This window comes from Geospiza fortis, unplaced genomic scaffold (genome assembly GCF_000277835.1).
Source record: "Geospiza fortis unplaced genomic scaffold, GeoFor_1.0 scaffold118, whole genome shotgun sequence".
In the NCBI taxonomy this organism is placed as follows: domain Eukaryota; kingdom Metazoa; phylum Chordata; class Aves; order Passeriformes; family Thraupidae; genus Geospiza; species Geospiza fortis.
In genome coordinates, this window is record NW_005054380.1 from 2,426,948 (window position 1) to 2,448,049 (window position 21,102).

Consider the following 21,102-nt stretch of genomic DNA (forward strand, 5'->3'; position numbering starts at 1 on the left):
GAGGCTGGGGGGGGCGGTGCGGCTGCTGCGGGAGCGATGCCTTTTCACGGCGGAGCAGCTGCGGGAGGTGCTGGGGACCTGTCCCGCCGTCCTGCTGGAGGAGCCGAGCACCCTCTATCACCAGTTCCAGGTGAGGACAGGGAGCCGCGTTCCTGCAGAGCCGGCTGCGGGAATGGGGCTGTGCCTGACACCTCCGTTCTGCCCGCAGTACGCCTACTTCAGAATGGGGGTCCAGCAGAAGGAGATGGTGAAGGCTCGGCTCTTCCAAATGCCCTTTGCCGAGCTCCGGAATCGCCACATCTTCCTGGAGCGCCGGGGGCTCTACGAGACCCCACACAAAGGACAGACCCAAACCAGTAACCCAAAACTGAAGGAGATCCTGCAGCTCCCGGAGAAAGACTTCCTGGCCAGCCTGGCCTACTCTACCCCAGAGGAGTTTGAGGTCTTCAAGAAGCTGCTGGCTCGAGAGGAGGAGGAGAAGAAGGAGGAGGAGGATGAGGATGCACTGTACACAGAGGATGATGATGATGATTTGGACAGTGATGAAAGTAAAACAGCACAGGAGTGAGGAGGTGAGGCCCCGAGGTGCCAGCCCTCCCCTGCTGCTGCACTCACACTGGGGGCTTTGGGCTCCCACCCCACACCAGCACAAGCTGGGGTGGTGCAGGGCCCCATGGGTGGGGTACCAATAAATCCCATCTGATAAATACAACAACACTCATTCCTCTTCCTTGACCAACTACTTTTAAAAAAACCAAAAAACAAACAGTTTCCATGAAGTGTTTTTATTAAAAAAAAATCAAACAAAACCCCCTAATTTATTTCCAAGACTAGGTTAAAACCTTCTGGCTGCATTACATACTGAGCCAGCTGTGGGACAGGAGCTGTGGCTGCTCTGCTGGCTGGCAGTGGGACCAGGCTGCCTGGAGCTGTGGGGACAACTCCTGTGGATACAGAACTGTCCCATGGCAGGGCCACCTCCACAGCCCATGTCAGTGCTGATCTCGTGGCTGACAGAGCAGGGGTGCAAGTACTTTCAGACCACAGCTCCAAACTCTCCTGTTTGGGTTTCCCCTTGCCCTGCTCTTCCTGCTGGGGAGGGCTGGCTGCTTCTCCTGCCCTGGGAAGGCAGGGCTGCTGTGCTTGCCAGGCAGCTGGAGCAGGACCAGGCAGCCTTGGAGGAAAACAAGGCCTGTCTGTCCTGTGGGAGCAAAGCTGGAGGTGGTGCAGGAGGGGAGCAGCACACTGGCCAGCTGGTCTTGGCTTCACACTGTCCCTGCCCCCAGGCTGAGCACTGTTACCCTGCTCCCAGGAGGAAGAGGGTGGTGGCAGGAGCACTGAAACTCCTGGGCCTGCCCTGCTCTGTGAGCAGCTTCCAAACTGCTGCTTGAGACATGTGGCTGAGCAACAGAGCCCTGCTTGGCAGGAGGGGAGGCCCTCCCCACCAGAACAATCCCACTCTGCTGGGGCCATGACACTCTATACCATAACTGTGATATATCTCTGGTATGTGTTAATTTATAATATACACCGTGTACGTTAATACACAAATCTATGTTTAACTAGTGTTGTCATACAAACTCACAAAAACTAGGAACGTTTCTAAGCTACACTTTTTCTTTCCTTGCCTGCCCTGCTGCAGTGCTGGGTGCTGGTCCTCACCTCCACATCACCCTGCAGCACTGGTGCCACAGGGAAGTGCAGTGCAAGGGGATGGAGTGTGGGGCTGGCTTCCTCACCAAGCCTCTGCTGTGCCCTGCACTTGTGTGGAGGCAACTACTGGCATGCCTCAGCTGACAGATTTCACCCTACAGATCACATTTTGAATTCTTTTTAGGTGCTGTATTGGTTTCTGAGCTGGAAATTTGGTTAAAACCAGGGCTTGTGTACAAAGCAAAGAAAAAAGGCAGGCAGTAGAAGCTGCCTCAGTTTCCCCTGCTAGAGCAGAGGGAACGGGAATGCTCCTCTACTGCCCGTGCTCACCTCAGCACTCGGAGCTGCTCACCATTTCTAACTCATCTACACAGGCTGCTCCTCAGAGCAGGTTTGGGGGCCAGATTTCAGGTGATGGCTAAAGCTTTTTGGTCTGCATTGAACTGTTTTATTTGAGGGTTATAGGTAATTTATAACCTTGGATTACGAAAACAGATTGGTGCAGATGCTGTTGGCAAGGGGCTGGGCTGATCCCTGAGTGAAGTGGGGAGCCCGTGGCTTGTGCAGAGTGGCTGGGGGGGGCTGAGCAGGGCTGGCCCCCTCAAGGGGGCTGCTCAGCTCCTCAGGGGCAGAGAGGGGGCCAGCAAAGGCAGTGCTGGGCCAGCAGGGGGAAAGGGAGCACTACTCAGTGTGCTGATCCAGCTGCGTGTCCCTAATGGGCTGGAGGAGAGGGAGAGGTTGACACCAGGCAGGAAGGCTCCCCTGCTGTGTTCAACCCAGTGAGCAGATCTGATCTTCCTGGTGTTCAAAAAGCCCTTAGATGTGGAAAGACGAAGCTTCTACTGCTTTAAACCCTGTGGAGGAGCAGGAGTAAAATGAGCTGGTGTGCAGAGTCTGCCAGATGCCCTGCAGCTGGCCTCTGCCCACCCTGTGCACCACCTTGTGCTGAGAGAGGGGACCTGCTGCCTCCAGGACTCCAGCCTGGCCCTTTCGTGCAGAAATCTCTTGCTTATATGGAGCTGCAGAGCCAGGGGGAAGCAGAGCATTGCCTCCTGCTTCTCCACCCCAGCCACAGCCAGGAGCTCTCAGCCATAAGTCCTCACACCCCCTGGACATGGCAGCATGAGCCGAGGTTGTGCCCTGGCCTGCACCCACCTCCCTGACTCCCTGCATGAGAACTGCCCCTGCCTGCATCTGAGGAGGGCTGGAGCAGGTACTTACTTCTAGGGCTTCTTCAGTGTGTGACTGTTGCTTGGCTTTCTGCAAGAGAAGGGAGGACAGCACTGTCAGCCCCATGCCCCTTGGCCATTGCTCACAGGCAAACACACAGCACTGCCATCCAAGCCTTGCTCATGTCTGCACCCCTCAGCATTCCACCCCCAGCCTGGGGTCCCTCTGCATGCTGGGCCACACCAGCCAGGCACATCCCCCTGTCCAGGATCACAGCAAGGCTGGGACATCCAGTGTGGGCTGTGGGCTGTACCTGCTGCTTGTCCTCTTGGAAGTGGTGCTCTCACAGCTCTCCTTGTAGCAGATATCCTGGTGTACCTTGTAGACTCTCCTGGACCTGCACACACAGTGGAGATGTGAGTGTAGGAAACAAAAAGGAGAGATGTGCTTTAATGGGAGTGAAGGGGAAGTCTGGGTATTTCCCCTATTTCCTTCCAGGCTGCAGCAGCCAACCTTGGCAGGAATGGGACCAGATTTCCCCCAGATTTTTTCTGCTGTGCTGGGGGACTGATCCCAGCCAGGCCTTTGTGCCTCCACTGCAGGGGAGCCAGGGGCAGAGCAGAACCCCCCCTGCCCTGGCACTGCACCAGGGCTCCCCCAGCCCTCTGCTCACAGATGGAGAGGCAGCCAGGAGCTGGATGGGATCTGCTGCTGTCTGGGGGTCACACACACCAAATCCAACCTTGCTGCCACGTGGGTGGGTACCACCAGTATGGGGCTGTCACTTCAGCCCCACCCTGCCCTGATGCACAGCTGGGAGTGGGCACAGGGGCACTCCAGGCTGCTCAGCCTGCTGGGGAGGGGGCAACTGCCAGCTGGGGTTGGAGACGGCCCTGAGCTCGCTGTCCCTTCCCCAAAGCCGAGCTGCAGGGAGACATCCCCAGCTCAGAGCACAAGGGGAAGGGGGCAGCATCACCTGCAGGCAGTACTCACAGATAGTGGCAGGTGCCTCCTTCCCACACGGGGAATGCCCTGGTTTCCGAGTACAGCCGCGTGCACGAGTGTGGCACCTTCTTGCAGGCTGCTTGGGGAATAGGAGAGGGGAGCTACCACTGAGCCCATCCCTGGCCCTGCCTGCCTGTGCCTTGGGGCAAGGGTCTGCTGAGGCCCCCCTGGCCTCAACACAGCTGACCCAGCAGCAGAAGCAGAGCCCCCAGGCTCACACTGCCTACATAACTGTCTGGGTAAGGCAGGGGCTTGGCAGAGAGCTCAGCCAGGAGCACAGCCCAGCCCCTCTCTCAGCTGCCAGCATGACACAGATCTCTAGCAAAGCCTGGGCATTGTGGGAGCCCCTGGGTGCTGGCAGGGTGTGCTGGGTGACCCTACATGCTAGGGGACATGGGGTGTCAGGGACAGCCAGCAGCCTGGCAGGGCAGGAGGGAGCCTGGCCCTCGGGCACAGCGTGGCACTCACCCAGCTGGCAGAGCCTGCCCTTGAAGCCCGGGCGGCAGGCACAGTGGTAGGACTCCTCATCTCGGGTGCAGGTGCCTCCATTCCTGCAGGGATTCTTGGAGCAGTTCTGCCCCTCTCCTGCAAAACACGCTCGACCATCAGAGCCCGGGGCCACAGCTCAGCCCTGCCAAGGCCCTGGCACTGCCAGGGTGCTCCCAGGAAGAGCAGGTGGGCAGGGGGGCCCAAGGAGGGCAGGCTGGTGCTGAGCAGGTTGCCTGTGGGGTCAGGTCTGGTTCCTGCTGCTGTGGGTCTCCCCGTGGGACTTACTCTTGCTCTTTGCCTCACGCAGCTGCAGTGCCAGACTGTCCCAGCTGGACACCTCTGTGTTCTCCAGCTTCACTGGAGCCTCTGGCTCTGGACAATGAGAGGATTAAATGTCACCTTCCAGGCCAGAGCCAGACCCAAAGGCAGCCCCTCCAAAGGGATCCAGCCTGCCTGCAGCCTTGGGGCACTGGTCAGGCCTGAGGCAGTGCTTTAGCCCTTCCCAGCTGGCATCCCTAGAATTGGGTGACGCTCTCACTGGTCCTGGAAGGGGCTGGGACACAGAGTCCTTGGCAGAACCAGGATGTGCAGTGAGGCCAAGGGCTGTCCTCAGGTGTGCCAGGCCCCTTCCCCATCCCATGGTGTGGGGTTTGCAGGTGCTCTAGGGTCTCTTGGGTTGGTCCCCGGTCTTCTTGGGATGGAAAGTGGGGCCTAGGTCTGACTAGTGAGGGGTTGCTCACCCAGACCCCCTCCTCAGGTGTGAGGCTGCTCTTGACAGTGGGGGCTGAGGCTGCTGGGCAGGCAGGGGCTGCACCAGAGGGCTATGGAGCCACTGCTCAGGCCCCTGCTGGTGCTGGCAGGGAAGAAGGGCAGGCACAGTCAGCACTGCCTCCCATCAGCAAGGTCCTTCTCTGGCTCCCCCAGCCAGTCACCCCTCTCCTTGGGCAGGGGTCTAACAAGCAGAGCAGATGTTTGCCTGCCCAGGGCCAGGTGAGAGGGCTCCACCCTCCTCTAGAGCTCCCCCAGCCCTCCAGCAGCCTGCCTGGCTGCCACCTCTGCTTGCAGGGAGGTGCAGGAGATGGTACTGGCTGACAGGAGCAGGACACAAAGGCACAAGAGCACTTACGTGTCTTCACAGTGATGGATCTTCCCAGCGCGGGGCCAAACCTGGCACTGATCCTCCCTCTGCCATCCACCAGCTCCGTGAACCTGGGACAGGAGAGCCACGAGGGTACAGGGCACTGCAGGTGCCCCAGGCTCTGTGTGCTGGGGCTCATGGCAGCTGCATAAAGCATTCACTGGTGGCATCAGGCTCTGTGCAAGTCCCGTGGGGGAACTGCTCTCAGGGTAAGGGGCCTGGCTGAGAACCCCAGTGGGTGGGCAAGAGGCTGCACCCCAGCAGGAGCATGGCTCGACCCTGCACACACCTGGGCATGGAAGCTGGGAAAAGGGACTGCCTCAGCCGAGTGCTTGGGCCGAGTGGAAGAGCTCAAGCCGTGCCTACCTGGGGGCAGACGAGGGCTCCTCAGCCGTGTCGCGATCTGCCAGCAGGCGGAGCTCCGGCAGGAAGGCTGGGGGCAGCCTGTTCCGCAGGACCCGGGGGTGCCCGGCTTGGCTCCACCGTCTCTCTGGAGCCCCATCCCTCTGCACTGCACACCAAAGGATGAGGCTTAATGGAGGCAGTGTGAGCCAGCACCGACCTCCCAGCCAGTCCCATCATCCCCAGGCTGCCAGGTGGGGATGCAGGTGCCACAAACTCTCCACACACCGGGGATGCAGGTGCCCATCACCAAGCTGGAGCTCTGTGTCTGCCCTTTGCTAAGCCTACAACCCCCACCTCCCATTCCAGTGGAGCTGCGTCCTGTCCCCTCAGCCTGCTGCAGACAGAGTGCTGAGGCAACAAGGGCTCCTCACTCTGTTGGCCAACTGCTTTCCACCCCCTACCCCTTTCCCTGCCATCCCACTGCCCCCCTCGTGCTGCAGCACCCAGCAGAGCCCTGGAGCACTTACAGGTGCTGACGTGGAGGTGGATGGGCTCGCTGTGCAGCTGGCCCTGCTCCGTGTTCTGCACAGCTGTCAGGGACAGGTGGTAGCGCTGCCCTGGCAGCAGGTCCCGCACCGTGTAGGACACCAGCTTCCCGTTGGGCACGTAGCGGCTCTTGACGCTCTGAGCCGTGGTGACATTGATGATGTACCCCTCCATGGTGCCCACAGGCGGCTGCTCCCACGCCATGGACACAGAGGTGGCGGTGACGTGGGAGGCAGTGAGGTTTTGTGGGGGGAGAGGCCCTGCAGCAGGCAGGGGATGGGGAGGAAAGTGGTCAGAGCTGGTGTCCCTGGATGGCCACCACCCTACTTGCTCACATCACCTTACACACCAGTGTGCCAGGGCCTCAGCCTGCCTGGCACTGCCCAGACCAGCCCCAAGCCTGCTCCAGCCAGGGGATGCACAGTGAGGGGATGCTCAACACTTGGTCCTTGCCAAGACAGACAGAGCCTCACTGCACCCTGGCACCCAGGTCAGCCCTTGCCTTCTGACTGCCAGACAGCAGGGGATGAATTGCACCCATGCACGGGGCTGGGCTCATGCTGGTCTTAGAGAATGAACAACATTTGGCAGGGGAGGACATGCCAGAGTCTTTCCTGGCCTCCCCAGCCCTGCCTGCACACCTCCTGCTTGCTGTGCTGGCCAGACAGTCTGGCAGCTCCCACACCTCTCCCTCCCCACAGCTTTCCTGCCAAGCCAGGATGGCAAAGACAACCTCACTCACTTGTCCACACATGAAAAGGGGCTGTGGCCAGGCTCTCTGAGGGGTGGTCTTCCACTCCCAGGCCGCTCAGCGTTGTGACATGGATGATATACCTCTCTCCTGGCTGCAGGTCCCTGCGCAGGAAAAAGGGTGGGAAGGGGTGAGCAGGGCAAGCTGAGGGAGGCAGAGCCCTGGCACCCAGCAGCAGGCACTCACAGGAAGGTGTACTTGGCCACGCTGCTGTTCAGCTCCACGGTGCGGGCTGCCAGGTCCCCCGTGTGGCGGATGGAGACCCTGACCCTACTGACAGTGGAGTGCTGGAGGCGGTGCAGGGCCCACTGCACCGTGATGGCACTGGCAGTCACATTGCTGATCTCAAAGCCTTCCACCGGGCGCGGCCCTGGCCGGAGCAAGCACAGAGCACTGCGGTCACCGTGGGTCGCCCCCTCCCTTCCCCATGCGCCCCCGAGGGCGTCCTGCTGGCACCTCTGCATCGCCTTCCCCAGCGGAACAGCTCAGTGCCACCTCTCCCATGGAACTCATGCTCTCCTCACAGTCTCCAGACAGGTGGGAGGCACATCTGTCTGCCCACCCACAGGGCCTTGGGCTACTCAAAGCATCCCCAGGGCTGTCCCCTCTGCCCCAGCCCCCTAGCACAGCTCCAAAGGGGCTGCAGTGCCCAGGCCTGGTCCTAACCATAGCATCACCAAGGCTGGAAGAGACCTAGGAGATCATCCAGTCCAACCATCCTCCCAGCACTGTCACTAGAAACCATACTATAAACCACTATAAACCCTAAACCACATCACCCAGCACCAGATCCAGATGCCTCCTGAACACCTCCAGGGATGCTGACTCTACCACCTCCCTAGACATCCTATTCCAGTGTCTGACCACCCAAAGAGTGAAACTTTCTTTACTACTTATCTAATGTGAATTTCCTGTCTTGGCTTTAGGCCATTAGTTCTTGTTCTCTCTCTGCAGGCATGACAGAAGAAACCAGCCTCCACCACACTACAACCTCCTGTCAGGCAGTTTTGGAGAGTTATGAGGTCCCCCTGAGCCTCCTCTTCTCAAGGCTAAACAAACTCAGCTCTCTCAGCTGTTCCTCATAAGGTATGTTTCCTTGACCCTTGACAAGCCTTGCTGCCCTCTCTGGCCATGCTCCAGTGCCTCAATGTCCTTTTTAAAGTGAGGGGCCCAGAGCTGAATGCACTGCAGCCTCAACAATGCCAATGCAGAGGGATGATCACTTCCCTAGTGCTGCTGGCCACGCTGCTCTTGATGCAGGTCAAGATGCCATTGGCCCTCTTAGCCATTTGGGCCCACTGTTGGCTCATGTTCAGCCAGCTGTCAACCAGCACCCCCAAGTCCCTTTCTGCTGAAGAGCTCTGCACTTCTCCCCCAGCCTGGAGCTGCAAGGGGTTGCTGTGACCCAAGTGCAGGACTCAACACTTGGCCTTACTGAACATCATGCTGTTGTCCTCAGCCCTTTGACTGAGTGTGCCAAGGTCTCTCTGCAGGCCCTTCCTACCCTCAAGCAGATCAACACTCTCATCCAACTTGGTGTTGGCTACAAATTTACTGAGGCTACACAAAATCCCTTGGTCCAGACCATCAGCAAATACATTAAACAGGAGCAGCCCCAAACTGAGCCCTGGGGAGCCCCACTAGTGACTGCTAAGTCCATGGCACACTTCAGGTGGCCATCCTGACCTCAGCATCCAGCTGTGGCTTGAGGCCCCAAGAGATGCTGTGCCCAGCATTATGCTGCCATCTCCTCCCCTGGGCTTCACTTGGTCTCAGCCTGCTGTGAGAGATGAGGCTTTACCACCACCATTCTCCTCTCCTCAGAGGCCATCTGCTTTCCTAATTCCCTCCATCCTGTTTGCATTTGATTTCCACACCTGCCTGCTTTAGGAAGTGGGATCAAAGCTGCTCTGCCTGTCCATGCCCCAGAGGCATCACTGTGCCCCTTCCTCTGCCCATGGAGCAGAGGTCCCTGACAGCCCCTGCCCTTGCTGGCATGTTCACACACCAAGCCCAGCAGTATGGCAGGGTGACTGGCTCACAGGATTGCAGAAGCCCCACTGCCTTCCTTTCATGGGGGCTCCTCACACTCTCCTGGGCACAGTGACAATAGCAGAACAGCCTGGCCCCAATGAACAGGGCTCAGGAGCAATCCCCACTGCAAGCTCCCTTACAGCCCACCTGGACAAGGTGAGCCACAGGGCATCAGGCCTTTTACTCACAGCAAAGAAAACAGTGATTCTCTGTGTCAAGCACTTTCCAGAGGCCCCCAGCTGGATTTTAGGATCTGTACCAGCAAACCTGCCAGGTTTGATACCATGCTGGAGCTGGTGGCAGGCTGGAGGTGGCAGCACAAACCCTGGCACCTGCAGGGGCCACGCACGCTCACAACCGTGATTGTCACAGACATCTTTTATGAAAAATCCTTTCCTTAGGATTTTTCCTCCAGAGAGGCTGAGAGGCCTCAGGAACAAAATGTAACCAATGGTTATCTGCTGCTGTGGAATGCAACAGGTGCATCTGTGATTGGTCTCATGCGGTTGTTTCTAATTAATGGCCAATCACAGTCAGCTGGCTCAAACTCTCTGTCCGAGCCACAAGCCTTTGTTATTCATTCCTTCTTTTTCTATTCTTAGCTAGCCTTCTGATGAGATCCCTTCTTCTATTCTTTTAGTATAGTTTTAATATAATATATATCATAAAATAATACATCAAGCCTTCTGAAACATGGAGTCAAATCCTCGTCTCTTCCCTCATCCTCGGACCCCTGTGAACACGGTCACACGTGATCCCCCTGGGGACGCTACTCACTAGTGCGCGTGGTGAGCATGACGGGCCTGCTGATATCATTCTTGTTGTTCACGTTGCGTTTGACTGAAAAGACAGAAATATTGTAGGCTCTGCCGGAGGTTAGTGCCCGCAATTGGTGGGCAGAACGACTTCGGTCCACAAAATCTGTCCTGCGGTAAGAGCCGTCGAGGGATACGTACGTCACGGCGTAGCCGTCAATGAGTTGCCTGGCAGCTGCGTCCTCAGGTGGGTGCCAAGAAATCAACACACCAGTGTCCTCCACCCTTTCCACCTTTAATGAGGTTGGTGGCAGCAATTCTTCAGGGTGTGTGCAAAAGCAAAGGGGAGAGGTAATGCCATGAATCTTTAGAGAACAGACCCTGTCAGCAAGCGGCAGAACAGCGGCGATAAGAGGACGAGGTCCTCGCTCGTCTCGCTTGGCACACCTGGCAGGGGCTCTCTGGGTGTAAGCCAGCCCTGGCTCTGTGGGCACAGGAGGAGCCAGGGTGCCAGGAGCATTCCCTGGTATCACTGGTAGCCAAGCACTTGTGGCCGCAGGGATGGGGCGAGGGGTTTGGGGGAGGCCAGCGCCAAGAGGCTTCCCTCGGACGCCTCCGCCTCCCCTCCTGAGGGCATCCGAGGGATTGCCATTGCTGCAGGGGAAATCTGTCCCCTGTGTCCTGGTGCCAAGCTCAGCACCTGTGGCAGCGACTCAGCATGCCAGCACCCACCCATGGCACTGGTGGGGCACGGGCTGCCCCCCAGCCCAGGGCGAGCCCCCAGCCCTGCCCAACTCAAGGAGTGCTGCTGGTCCCGGATGGTGCTGAGCCCCTCGTGGGTGGGTGGTGGGCACTGCCAGGCTGGCATCAAGCCCCACATCATGTCCTGGTGCTGCTGCTGAGGGCCTTTACCTTTTTCGCAGCTCTTGCCTGTGTAGCTGACTTTGCAGATGCAGCTGTGGGTGCCATTGCTGGCCAGGCAGTAGCCTCTGGTCCCACAGGGGCTGGAGAAGCACGGGTCACTGGCTGTGGGAGAGGGGCCAGGTTTGGCAGTGTCAGCAGTGCCCCTGAGCCCGGGGCCACCCTGTGCTGCCCTGCCTGCCTCACCTGTCTCACAGTGGTAGCCGAAGAAACCCTCTGGGCACACACAGAGGTAGGAGCCCCCGTAGCTCTCACACTCCCCTCCATTTTGGCAAGGGTCTGACTCACAGGCATCCACTTCTGGAGGGGGAAGAAGGCCAGCAGTGAGCATGCCAGCAGCCAGCTCCCAGCCTTCATGAATGAGCAACAGTGACAGACCCCCGAGGGGGCAGCAGGGCAGATGCATACCCCAGGGTTTGGCACAGCTGGGCTGGACAAAGAAGCCCCCACTGTGCACCATGGTGCCCACATCCCCAGGAAGGGGTGGACACCTTGGAAAGGGAGTCCATCACTGGTGGACTCTTCATTCCTTGCTCCCTCCCCCTCAGAGCAGTTTCAGCTCTGCCCCCAAAACTACAGGCAAGGAAGTGCAACAGTGAGCAACCAGGTGATGGCTTGGGGTCAAGGTGTCCAAGACAACAACCAGCCACCTGGCATGGTGCCAGCCCTGGCAGTGTCCTGACACCCACAGTCCAGCCTCCCACTGACCCAGGAAGAGAGAGCCCCTACCTGTCTCACACTGGGTGCCCAGGAAGCCCTCAGGACAGGAGCAAGCAAAGGACCCAGGGAGGTCTTGGCAGGTCCCGCTGTTCTTGCAGGGCTCTGACTGGCACTCATCAACATCTGGGATCCAGAGGGAAGAAAGGCACCAGCTCAGCACAAAGACAGCTGGTGTCTCGGGACAGGGGCTTGGAGAGGCAGCACTTCTCCCACAGGGCATGGACCCTTCCCATGTCATTTGCTTCCCCAAGCCCAGTGGCCAGGAACATCCCTGCTCCTGGATGCCCACTGCCTCAGGTCTGCCCTGAAGAACATGGCATGGGACATTCCTTCAGGGACACCTGGGGACAACTGGCAGTGTGGGGCTGTGCCAAGAGATCCATCCCATAGGGTGCCTGTGTCATGTCCCCTCATCTAGCTTCCAACAGCCCACCTTCTCCTACCACTGTCCTCTGCCAGATCCCAGGGAGCTGGGCTGGAGCCACCTGCCAGGGTCTCACCACCTCCCACGTTGCCCATTGTCTCCAAACAGGAGCAGCATTTCCCTGGTGGAAAATCCTACAGTTGGCTGGGAGTCCTGGGAAAGAAGCCCTTGCCTCAGGCTGATCCAAGCTCACATAATTCCATTGCAATCCATGGGGCTTTCCCAAGGGTGGAGGGTGAGGGAGGGATTGTGACAGTCCTGGAGCATACCTGGCATGGTTTCTTACCCAGCTCACAGTGGTGGCCGGTGTAACCTGGCTCACACAAGCACAGGAAGGCAGAGACACGATCCTTGCACTGGCCACCATTCAGGCACGGCTGCGACTGGCACTCATCGATCTCTAAAGAAATTTGAGCAAGGGAGAGACATGAGCACAGGACAGGGATCCCAGGGGGAAGGCAGCAGACAACTGGGGTACAGATCCTGCGGTCACCAAACCATGGTGGTGACCTCAGGCCACTGGGATGGTGTCCCAGGGCTTGCCCACTCCCCAGCACTCCTCACCATCACACTCGGGGGGGTCGCTCCAGACGCCTGGCACGCGGCACACACGGGGGTGGTTGTGCTGGCTGAGGATGTAGCCCAGCTCACACTGGTACTCAGCCAGGGAGCCCACCTTGGTGGAGTTGAAAGAAGCCTGGGCATGCTTCACCTCACTGGGGATGCCACAGTCAACCTCTGTGGAGAGAAAGGGAATGAATGGGGCCCACAGAGGCACCCAAGTTCCCAGCCAGCAGGGGAAGTGTGAGGCCCTTACCAAACTGGCAGTGCTTCCCTACATAGCCCAGGGAGCAGGTGCAAGCATAGCCCCCACCGAGGTCCTCACAGGTAGCCCCATTCTCACAGGGGCTAAGAAAGCAAGGAGAGGGCACTGGAAGAAGAGCAGAGCAAGGAATGAAACCAGAGCCAGTCCCTTTCCCCTTCCAGCAGAGCACAAGGAAGAGTTGCAAGGAAGGGGGCTCAAAGCAAGCAGCGAGTTCCTGACAATCACACCCACCACCCCCCCCAGGCAGTGGCACACCCTCCTCAAACCTACCAATCTCGCAGTGCCGGCCGGTGTAGCCTGGGGGACAGTCACACTTGTACTTGCCGATGTAGTGGAAACAGGTGCCTCCGTTCTGGCAGGGCCCCGAGGCACAGGGGTCCGGCTTACCTGGGGGCACAAGGCGGGCGTGAGCCCGGTGGGCGGGGCAGCTGCCCCTCTCCTTCCCATTGGGGGCCGGGGGGCTGTACCGATCTCGCAGTGCTTGCCGGTGAAGCGGTAGGGGCAGGAGCAGTGGTACTCGCCGTCCGCCTCCCTGCAGGTGCCCCCGTTGCGGCAGGGCCCCGTGCTGCAGAGCCGAGGCTTGGCTGCAGAGAGAGCCCAGAGCGGGGTCACCCAGAGCTGCTGCCGCACACCAGCACCCACCAGCCCCCGCTGCAGGAAGCCTGACTGCATCCTGGGTCCTGCCACACCACAAAAACTGCACCCATGCAGATGTGGGCTGGGGCCTTGGGGGCCAACAGGTGCATGATGCTGGGAGACAGCTGGCTGCTCCCGAGGGCAGAAGTTGTGGCATGTAAATAAAAGCCACCAACACCGATGGTGTTGTAGAGGAAACAACTGATCTGCTGTTCCAACCGTTGGGTGACAACATTCATTCAATCCCTCCCTCCACCCTGTGGGATGGGATGGGAAAACCTGCACCAACTTCCAGCTCTGCAAGCAACTGTTCATCTCCCAGGAAGGTCCAAGCCCTTGTCCCAGCCTGTGCCAGGTGCTGGTTTCACAGGGAGCCCTGTGGAGGTACCTTTCTCGCAGTGCATGCCAAGGAAGCCTTGAGGACACTCGCAGCTGTAGGAGTCATCGTGAACCTTGCAGGACCCTCCATTCAGGCAGGGCTCTGAGTCGCAGGGGGATGGCATCGCTGCAGAGCCAAACACAGGGCATCACTGAGGACATATGACCAGGGGTACAAGGGCAGCTTCCCTTGAGGTGAGGTGAGGGTATCCCCAGCCCAGGGCTGTTCCCACATCCCCGTGGAGTCTTACTGTGGTTGGTGCCATAGTTGGTGTGGCAGACACAGAGGTAGCTCCCGCCATACTCCATGCAGTACCCACCATCCGGGCACTGTGTGTTCATGTTGCACGGTGTCGTGGTGACTTCTGCAAACACATGGCCAGCATCAGCCTCTTTCAGTCAGTGGCAGGGGGACACCCACATGGAAACAGGAGTCTCCTAACTTTGCAGGGTCCAATGAGGCAGGACAGATCCTCTGGCACAGACAGTGCAAATGGCAATGTCCAGCTTGGATGCTCAGTGAGCTTCAGAAAGGGAGTGCACAAAGGCCACAACTTCCCCCCCACCCATGGGAGCTGAGCTGAGGCAGAGGCTGGGAGAGGCACAGCTCCAAGGGAAGGAGCTGATGAAGGGGAAGCATTGCCATCCCACCAGGCAACAGTATTTCCAGGCTCAAATTCAGTGTCTGCCCTGGCACTGTGCTAGGCCCAGGCACGGGCAGTGCCTCCTTGCTGACCCACAGACTGCCTGACTCAAGCATCCCAGAGGGAATGAACACAGCAAGCAAGAAGCTTTCACCTACCGAATTCACAGAGGAGACCAAAAAACCCAGGAAGGCACTGGCAGACGGTGACATTCCCCTCCAGACAGCTGCCCCCATTACGACACTCACAGCCCTCAGAGAGCTCTGCAAGACAGGAAACAGGAGCTTCCTGGGACCTCTCTCCTGCTTGTGGGCTAGGACAGATGCCACTCACAGGGGAAGCTCTGTGGGCAGCAGCCCTGAGGCCCTCAGACACACAGGCACAGCCTCCTCCAGGAGGACAGACCTGCTCAATCCCAGAGCCCTTAACAGGCTCTCTGGGGCTGCTGCTTCTCCCTCTCATGAGCACAAAGGCTCCCCTTGACATGCTGCACCCCATAGCAAGTCCCCTGGGCTGTACTCACGGTCTCGGCAGTCCTGTCCAGTGTAGCCCTCCTGGCACTCACAGACATAGCCCCTCTCAGTCTCCAGGCAGCTGCCTGCGTTCTGGCACGGCTGGGAGAGGCAGGCGCCGGGCATGCGGGGCCCACCTGTGGGGAATGGGGAGCCTGAGCTGGAGAGCTCCAGTTTGGGGCTGGAATACCCTCTGTCCTGGGCACCCTGCTGGAGGTTCCAGCACGGTCAAGCAGCCCCGCAGGAAGGTGTTCCCTCCTGGCAGCACCATGGCCGCTCTGCACATACCAACCACCAGTGCCTATGACTGACACAGCCCCTTTGCAGCCATGTGCCCATTCCTGCCCAGTGCCCCTGACTGCAGTTCCCATGCCAGGCTGGTCGAGGCACAGCCTCACGCACCGTACTGGCAGTTGTTGCCGTAATAACCCGGGGAGCAGGTGCAGATGTAGCGGCCAGGGCGGATGTAGTTGCACGTCTGCCGGTTCTGGCAGCTCCGGTCCTCGCAGGAAGATGAATCTGGTAAGAGGAAAGCAAGAAGGTGAGCAGGAGGAGAGCCTGGGCTTGGGAGAGGGCCATGATGGCCAGCAGAACATGGGGAACAGAGTCCCTGCTGTGGGTCATCCTGGGGCACAGGCACCTGTCTCGCAGCGCTGTCCCACAAAGGGCTCCAGGCACACACAGGTGTAGTTATCGACCAGGTCCATGCAGTGCCCACCATTCAGGCATGGGCTGGACTCACATTCGTTCACCTCTGCAAGGGGAGGCCAGGAAAGGTTATCAGGTTATGTGTGGGCACAGCCAGCTCACCTGGTGCCTCCTTCCCAGCCTGGATGATGCTCAGGAGGGTGAAGGTGATGGACAGAAAAAAATAGGGGCCATTGGCAATTCCAAGCATTCCCCTCCCAAAACTACATCCAGGAATGAAGCTGACTGGGAAGGAAGCTTGCCAAGGTATGAAACATCACCATCTCCATCCCATACCTGTTTCTGTCACCCACCTGTTTGGCAGTCTTCCCCTGTGTACCCTGATTGGCACAAGCATGCTGCTGTCCTGTTCACCACCTGGCAACTCCCACCATTCTGGCATACCCTGTTCTCACATGGTGATTCTGCTGCAGAAGAACATCAGAAAAAGAGAGGCAGGGGTGTCAGCCTAGGTGCAGGATTAGCACATGGCACCCTCTACATATGGTGATACCAGGCCTAGGCAGAGCATGGACTGAAGCCACCCATGCACCTTCTGTCAGGAGACAGTGGCCATGTCCCCAGACATAACTGTCCCCAAAACCTGTCCTTAGGCAGCTCAGCTCTTTCATCCCACCACACCTCCTGGAAGTCAGTGTGCTCTGCTGGGCATTTCTCCCTCCCTTCCTTCCTCCCCCACAAGTCAACTCCCTTCTCGCCTTTTCCACTGGCGCTGCAGCTTGCTGGGAGCCAAATGCTTTGGCGGCACTTCCACTGGCAGGCAGAGGCCAGCAGTGGGGGAAACCTGTAACCACAGCCCCCGCCAGAGACTGGGAGGGTCTCCCCTGGCTTTGAAGTGCTTGGGACCAGAGCATCACCTGCAAAAGCAGGGCCTGCAAGGCTTGTTTGAGCACTGGCTGCCAGCTTTTCTGGCTAAGGGAGTGGTGGTGGAAGAGTGCTGGCAGCAGTGCTGAGCACAGCCCTCAGAAGAGTCAGCAGAAGGAAAGGCTCGTGGCCAGAGAAAAGTTTCTTTTGCCTGAAGCAAGCTGAAATCCAAGTTGGCTGTCACAAACTGCTAAAGCACAGCAGCTACTGCAGGAGCCCTGGTCTGAAGAGCCCTCCCAAGAGCAGAAGTGCCCCCAAGCCTGGGGTCCCTGCTTTTCAAGTGCCACTGCTCACCAGTTTCACAGCTGTTGCCTTTGAAGCCTGGTGGGCACCTGCAGGTAAACCTGCCAGCACCGTTGAGGCAGGTGGCTCCGTTCTGACATGGGTGGGAGAGGCACTCATCCACATCTGAAACAGAGCCCCGGGTGGGGACAGAACCTCAGGGCGGGGACAGACAGACTGCCAGCATACAGCAGTGACACCGAGAGCTAGACCTGCTCCCTGCAGCAAAGTGCTCACCAACATGGCACCTCTTCCCAGTAAAACCGGCCAGGCAGGAGCAGGTGTAGGAGGGGTTCCCTGTGATGCAGTCCTCAATACACTTCCCCCCATTCAGGCAGGGCCGCAGTGTCAGGCACACAGAGGCTGTGGGAACAGGCAGTGACCTCCTGCCACCCCACCCTGGCAGGGCTCACCTGCCACCTTCCAGCCACACCAGTGCCAGGGTCTCTCCCTGCACCCACCCGGCTCCCTGGGGTGCTTGGGGAGCCCATGGGGCTGCCTGCCTGATGGTGGGGCAGGGGCTGCTCCTTGTGGGCTCCCCTGGGACAGGGGGCAGTTTCACTCCTCCTGTGCAAGGGGGAGAGGCTGCACAGGTCTGCAGACTGGTGAGGGGGAGGTCTGCTCCACTGGCTGAGGGGACATGAACTCACTTATTATTCAGGGCAGACAGAAAGGGGACGGGGAGAGCCCATGTACAGAAAATCCACCGATAACGCAAGACACACAGATCACGAGTGGGAAAACACGGCCAGGGGGAAGTGGGGATGAGGAACCGGAGACCAACAGCTCTGTGGGGGACATGCCAGGACCCCCAGAGTGGGGAGCATGGACCAGGCCCTGGCAACCTAACCCCACATGGCAGGCTGGCATTCAGCAGCCCTCCATTTGGCTCAGCCCAATGTATGAGGACTGATGGACATGTGCACCCCCAAGGGTGCTGGTCCCTCATGCCCTGGCTGGCAGTGGGCTGGCAGGGGCCCAGCTGTGCACATCACCTCCTCCCCAGCCTCCCTCATCACTCCCCACAGGCTTCTTTAAACTAAGAACTCTTCCTCCCCTTCCCATTTGCTCTCCCAGCCGTTCCCAGCCCCAGGGCAACCACAGGTGCCATCCCCAATCACAGCTGGTGCTGAAGACAGTCCCCACATATCTGCCTCCCCTCCCTCCCCAAAGCCCTTCCAGACATCTCTTCCACCCCGCGGAGGTGGGGGTTGAGGCAGGGAAAGATGGGGCTGGAGAACAGTGTGGGGTTGGGTTGGGAGTTAAGTAAACCTAACTGCTGTCCTCTTACTTGTATTGCTGCAGCCCCCCACTTGCACCTGGGCATCATCGATTCTGAACACCCAGCGCCCGGGGATACCCACATTTGTCGTCATCTCCACGTCAGCGATGTCATCGGTGCGGGATCCGGGGATGTTGAAGTAGCGCTTTCCATCACCAGCGTTAAAACCTGCCTGGAAGGACAAAGGCACAGAGTAAAGAGACATCACTAATGCACAGGAAAAGGCAGCTGGAGCACCTGGACTTATCTCTTTTGTCACACAGCACCATTGGTGGCACACTCAGACCAACTTTCCCTTTCCACAGGCCAGCGCTCAGTCCTGTTCACATGACAGGACAACAGGGTGAAGGGGACACTTGGCCTGCTCAGTCCCTTCCTGGGAATTCAAATCCCATTTGCCTCCTCTCCACCTGCAGCATCCTGCCTGCTGCAGGCTGACAAGCAGGGAGCCAAGCACGGATCAACTGTCAGTAAATTCACACATCCAAGTGGGTACTGGGGTTTTTATGGGTGTGGGTGTTGGCTTTTTTTCCCTTTAACACAACAACACACACAGGGATGAAATAAAACTACAAGCAAAAGCTGTGCTAGCTATGGCAGCTGCTCTTAAAGGCTGAGGTTAGGAAGGAAAAGGGACTGTGAAGCAGCAGCCAAGGCAAAGATCTGTGGTTTCAGGATAACAAAGCCCCCTGTATGGTCTCAGCTTTGGGAGCCAGAGCACACACAGATATTTAAGAACTCTGAAGAAGAAGAAAAAAAAAAAACAAGCAGGGGGAGATTTTCCACCTCAAAGAAACCCAAACAGGAGCCATGAGCTGTCAAGGTGGATGTGCTACCCAGGCACCCCAGGGGCTACATTTGCCACTTACCTGTGCTGCGATGCCACCGAGCCCAGCAAAGTCCCCCCCACTGCTGGCGTGCATACCCGTGGTCCAGGTGATGGACTCATAGTTAAAGATGGTGAAGGAAAGCTTGCCATCTGTGATGAGCACAATCTGGAAAGTGTTTACCTGCAGCAGGGAGGGGAGGAAAGCAGTGAGGGACAATAAACCAGTCCTAAAATAAAGTGACAGAAACTGCATTCAGCAAAGGGATGTTTCCTTCAACCCCAGTCCTCCTCTACGAGCAAGGGCATTAGAGTTTAATTATTTTTAATCCTAACTTGTTGTGATCCTGAGCTAGAACAGCTTGCTTCTCATCCCAGAGGAATGGGAAAAATGGGGGGAAAATATGGATATTGAGCATCTGGAAGGCAAAAGGTGCCTCACTTTTGCCCAAGAAGGGTGATGATGTAAAGCCTCCACATGGCACAAGGAGGAGGGTTTGGTATTGCTAGCCCACTATTGCTCTGTCACAGCAAGGTATGGTGATGGAGCCATCATGGCCAACATCCTGGCCAACTGAGCTCTGCTGACAGCTCCGTGCCAAGTGGAAGGTCTGGCACCACACACTGAAGGCACACAGGTGGGTGGCTGCTTTGCCTCAGCTACTCACTGGTGAGAATGAGTTGCCCCCGAAGAAGGTGACTCGGTACCAGGTTGCAATGAAGACCCACTGTGCAGAAAAATCCGGGAACTCAGGGAAATACTGGGCAATGTCCCTGCTGGCTCTGTCCAAGATGGGCTGCTCGGTGCTCTCTCGGTAATATATTTCACCTGCCCGCCGATTATCCACATCTGCCCAGAAAGCAGCAACCACACGCCGGTCCTTGGAGATGGGGAAGGCCACTGGTGTGAACTGGGACACCTCCTTCAGGAATGAGATAATCCCGTTGTTGTTTACCTGTAGAGAGCAAGGGAAAGAAACGGGTGGCCACAGTTGACTCCCGCTGCCAGGAGGAATCCATGTTTTAGAGGTGCTTTCCATTTCATCTTTCTCTCCCCCTCCCCTTTCCACAAATATTGGAGCGCTTCCCCTTCCTGTCCTTAGAAGCAGAGACGTGCCTGAGCACCCACAACAGCCCCAGCCCCCCGGCCCAGCCTCCTGCTCGCTGGAGCGCGGCTAAGGGCCACTGCCCGAACAAACCCAGCCCTGTTCTCCGGGCCAGGGGAAGGGGAACAGCTGCACAAACTGCAGGAGCCCTGCGCATAAAACAAACAGTGCCCGGTGCGTGGGGCCAGCTCACGGCACCGCTCTTGGCAGGAGAGAGGCCTCAGCTCGCTCCCCAGCCCCACGGCTCACAGGCAGCCCATGGGGCTGGACGCTGCTGGCAGAGGGGCTGTGGGCACTGGCCCAGGGTGGGAGGAGCCCTGCTCCATCCTCCCACCCACCGGCATGCACAGCACTCCGGCTGAGCCAAGGGGCTCCGGGTCCCCAGGTGAGCAAGTTCCACCAACCCATACAAAGCTGCTCTCATTAAAATGGGGGATGCCAGACCCCAGGGTGAGGTACTTCAAGCTGTTCCTCAGCACTTACTAATTGGGGCAATTAGGGTTCTGAGATGCCTGGCCCACGGATGCATGGCAGAGGCAGCCTGAGCCCAGGGAAGGAAACTGGAACTAGTGGATGTTGCTGCCTGGAGTGCTACCTCCCAACTTGGGGATGCAGTGGGAATGAGGAAGGTGAAGAAACCCCCTGCCTGCCTGAACAGGGATCAAAGGGAAATGCTCTCACCCTGAGCTCCCAAATTCCCTGGAGGTGACCCTGGCAGCACTCTGCCACAGCGCCATGCCTGGCAGTCCAGTCAGCTCCAAGCCACTCTGTTCCCCAGCCCAAAAGCGACCGTGGGACGGCAGGAACACACAGACTCCAGCCAAGCTCTCCAGGCAGGATGGAAAAGGGGGCCTGGTACAGGCAAGAAGCTCTCAACTGGAGAGAGCAGCTCTGGCACGCAGGCAGGCAGTGGTGTCACACTCGTGTGCCAAAAAGGAGCTGGGAGCCAGCAGCCCCAGGAGCCATGTGGAAGCCAGAATGCTTTCACCCCAGCTGCCAGCACACCCAGGCACAGGAGGGCTGAGCTGTGATGGCCTTGTGCAGCCCCTGGGGGAGGTCCCCAGTCCCTGAGGAGGGTTCATAGCCG

General features: G+C 58.4%; 2 protein-coding genes across 2 annotated transcripts in view; one reads left to right on the forward strand and one right to left on the reverse strand.

Annotated features, from left to right (window-relative positions):
• The window catches only part of MTERF4 (mitochondrial transcription termination factor 4), a 1,707-nt gene extending 939 nt beyond the window's left edge, over positions 1–768 (forward strand). The window contains exons 2-3 of the mRNA XM_005425114.2: positions 4–130; positions 209–768. Coding sequence (XP_005425171.1) covers positions 4–130; positions 209–568 — 487 coding nt within the window. The 3' untranslated portion in view covers positions 569–768. The remainder of the gene's footprint in view (positions 1–3; positions 131–208) is intronic.
• Position 769: 1 nt separating this feature from the next.
• SNED1 (sushi, nidogen and EGF like domains 1) overlaps positions 770–21,102 on the reverse strand; it is a gene marked incomplete at its 5' end in the record, with an annotated part of 21,987 nt that continues 1,654 nt past the window's right edge. Inside the window, 32 exons of the mRNA XM_031060317.1 lie at positions 770–2,507; positions 2,875–2,913; positions 3,137–3,220; positions 3,817–3,904; positions 4,297–4,413; positions 4,603–4,689; positions 5,444–5,526; positions 5,822–5,966; positions 6,328–6,606; positions 7,089–7,201; positions 7,284–7,467; positions 9,909–10,205; positions 10,799–10,912; positions 10,994–11,107; positions 11,537–11,650; positions 12,238–12,351; positions 12,516–12,689; positions 12,769–12,882; positions 13,048–13,164; positions 13,245–13,361; positions 13,802–13,918; positions 14,043–14,156; positions 14,594–14,698; positions 14,959–15,084; positions 15,350–15,466; positions 15,588–15,701; positions 15,949–16,062; positions 16,814–16,927; positions 17,039–17,164; positions 18,093–18,255; positions 18,953–19,093; positions 19,578–19,865. Of these exons, the coding sequence (XP_030916177.1) occupies positions 2,877–2,913; positions 3,137–3,220; positions 3,817–3,904; positions 4,297–4,413; positions 4,603–4,689; positions 5,444–5,526; positions 5,822–5,966; positions 6,328–6,606; positions 7,089–7,201; positions 7,284–7,467; positions 9,909–10,205; positions 10,799–10,912; positions 10,994–11,107; positions 11,537–11,650; positions 12,238–12,351; positions 12,516–12,689; positions 12,769–12,882; positions 13,048–13,164; positions 13,245–13,361; positions 13,802–13,918; positions 14,043–14,156; positions 14,594–14,698; positions 14,959–15,084; positions 15,350–15,466; positions 15,588–15,701; positions 15,949–16,062; positions 16,814–16,927; positions 17,039–17,164; positions 18,093–18,255; positions 18,953–19,093; positions 19,578–19,865 (4,131 nt within the window). The remainder of the gene's footprint in view (positions 2,508–2,874; positions 2,914–3,136; positions 3,221–3,816; positions 3,905–4,296; positions 4,414–4,602; positions 4,690–5,443; positions 5,527–5,821; positions 5,967–6,327; positions 6,607–7,088; positions 7,202–7,283; positions 7,468–9,908; positions 10,206–10,798; positions 10,913–10,993; positions 11,108–11,536; positions 11,651–12,237; positions 12,352–12,515; positions 12,690–12,768; positions 12,883–13,047; positions 13,165–13,244; positions 13,362–13,801; positions 13,919–14,042; positions 14,157–14,593; positions 14,699–14,958; positions 15,085–15,349; positions 15,467–15,587; positions 15,702–15,948; positions 16,063–16,813; positions 16,928–17,038; positions 17,165–18,092; positions 18,256–18,952; positions 19,094–19,577; positions 19,866–21,102) is intronic.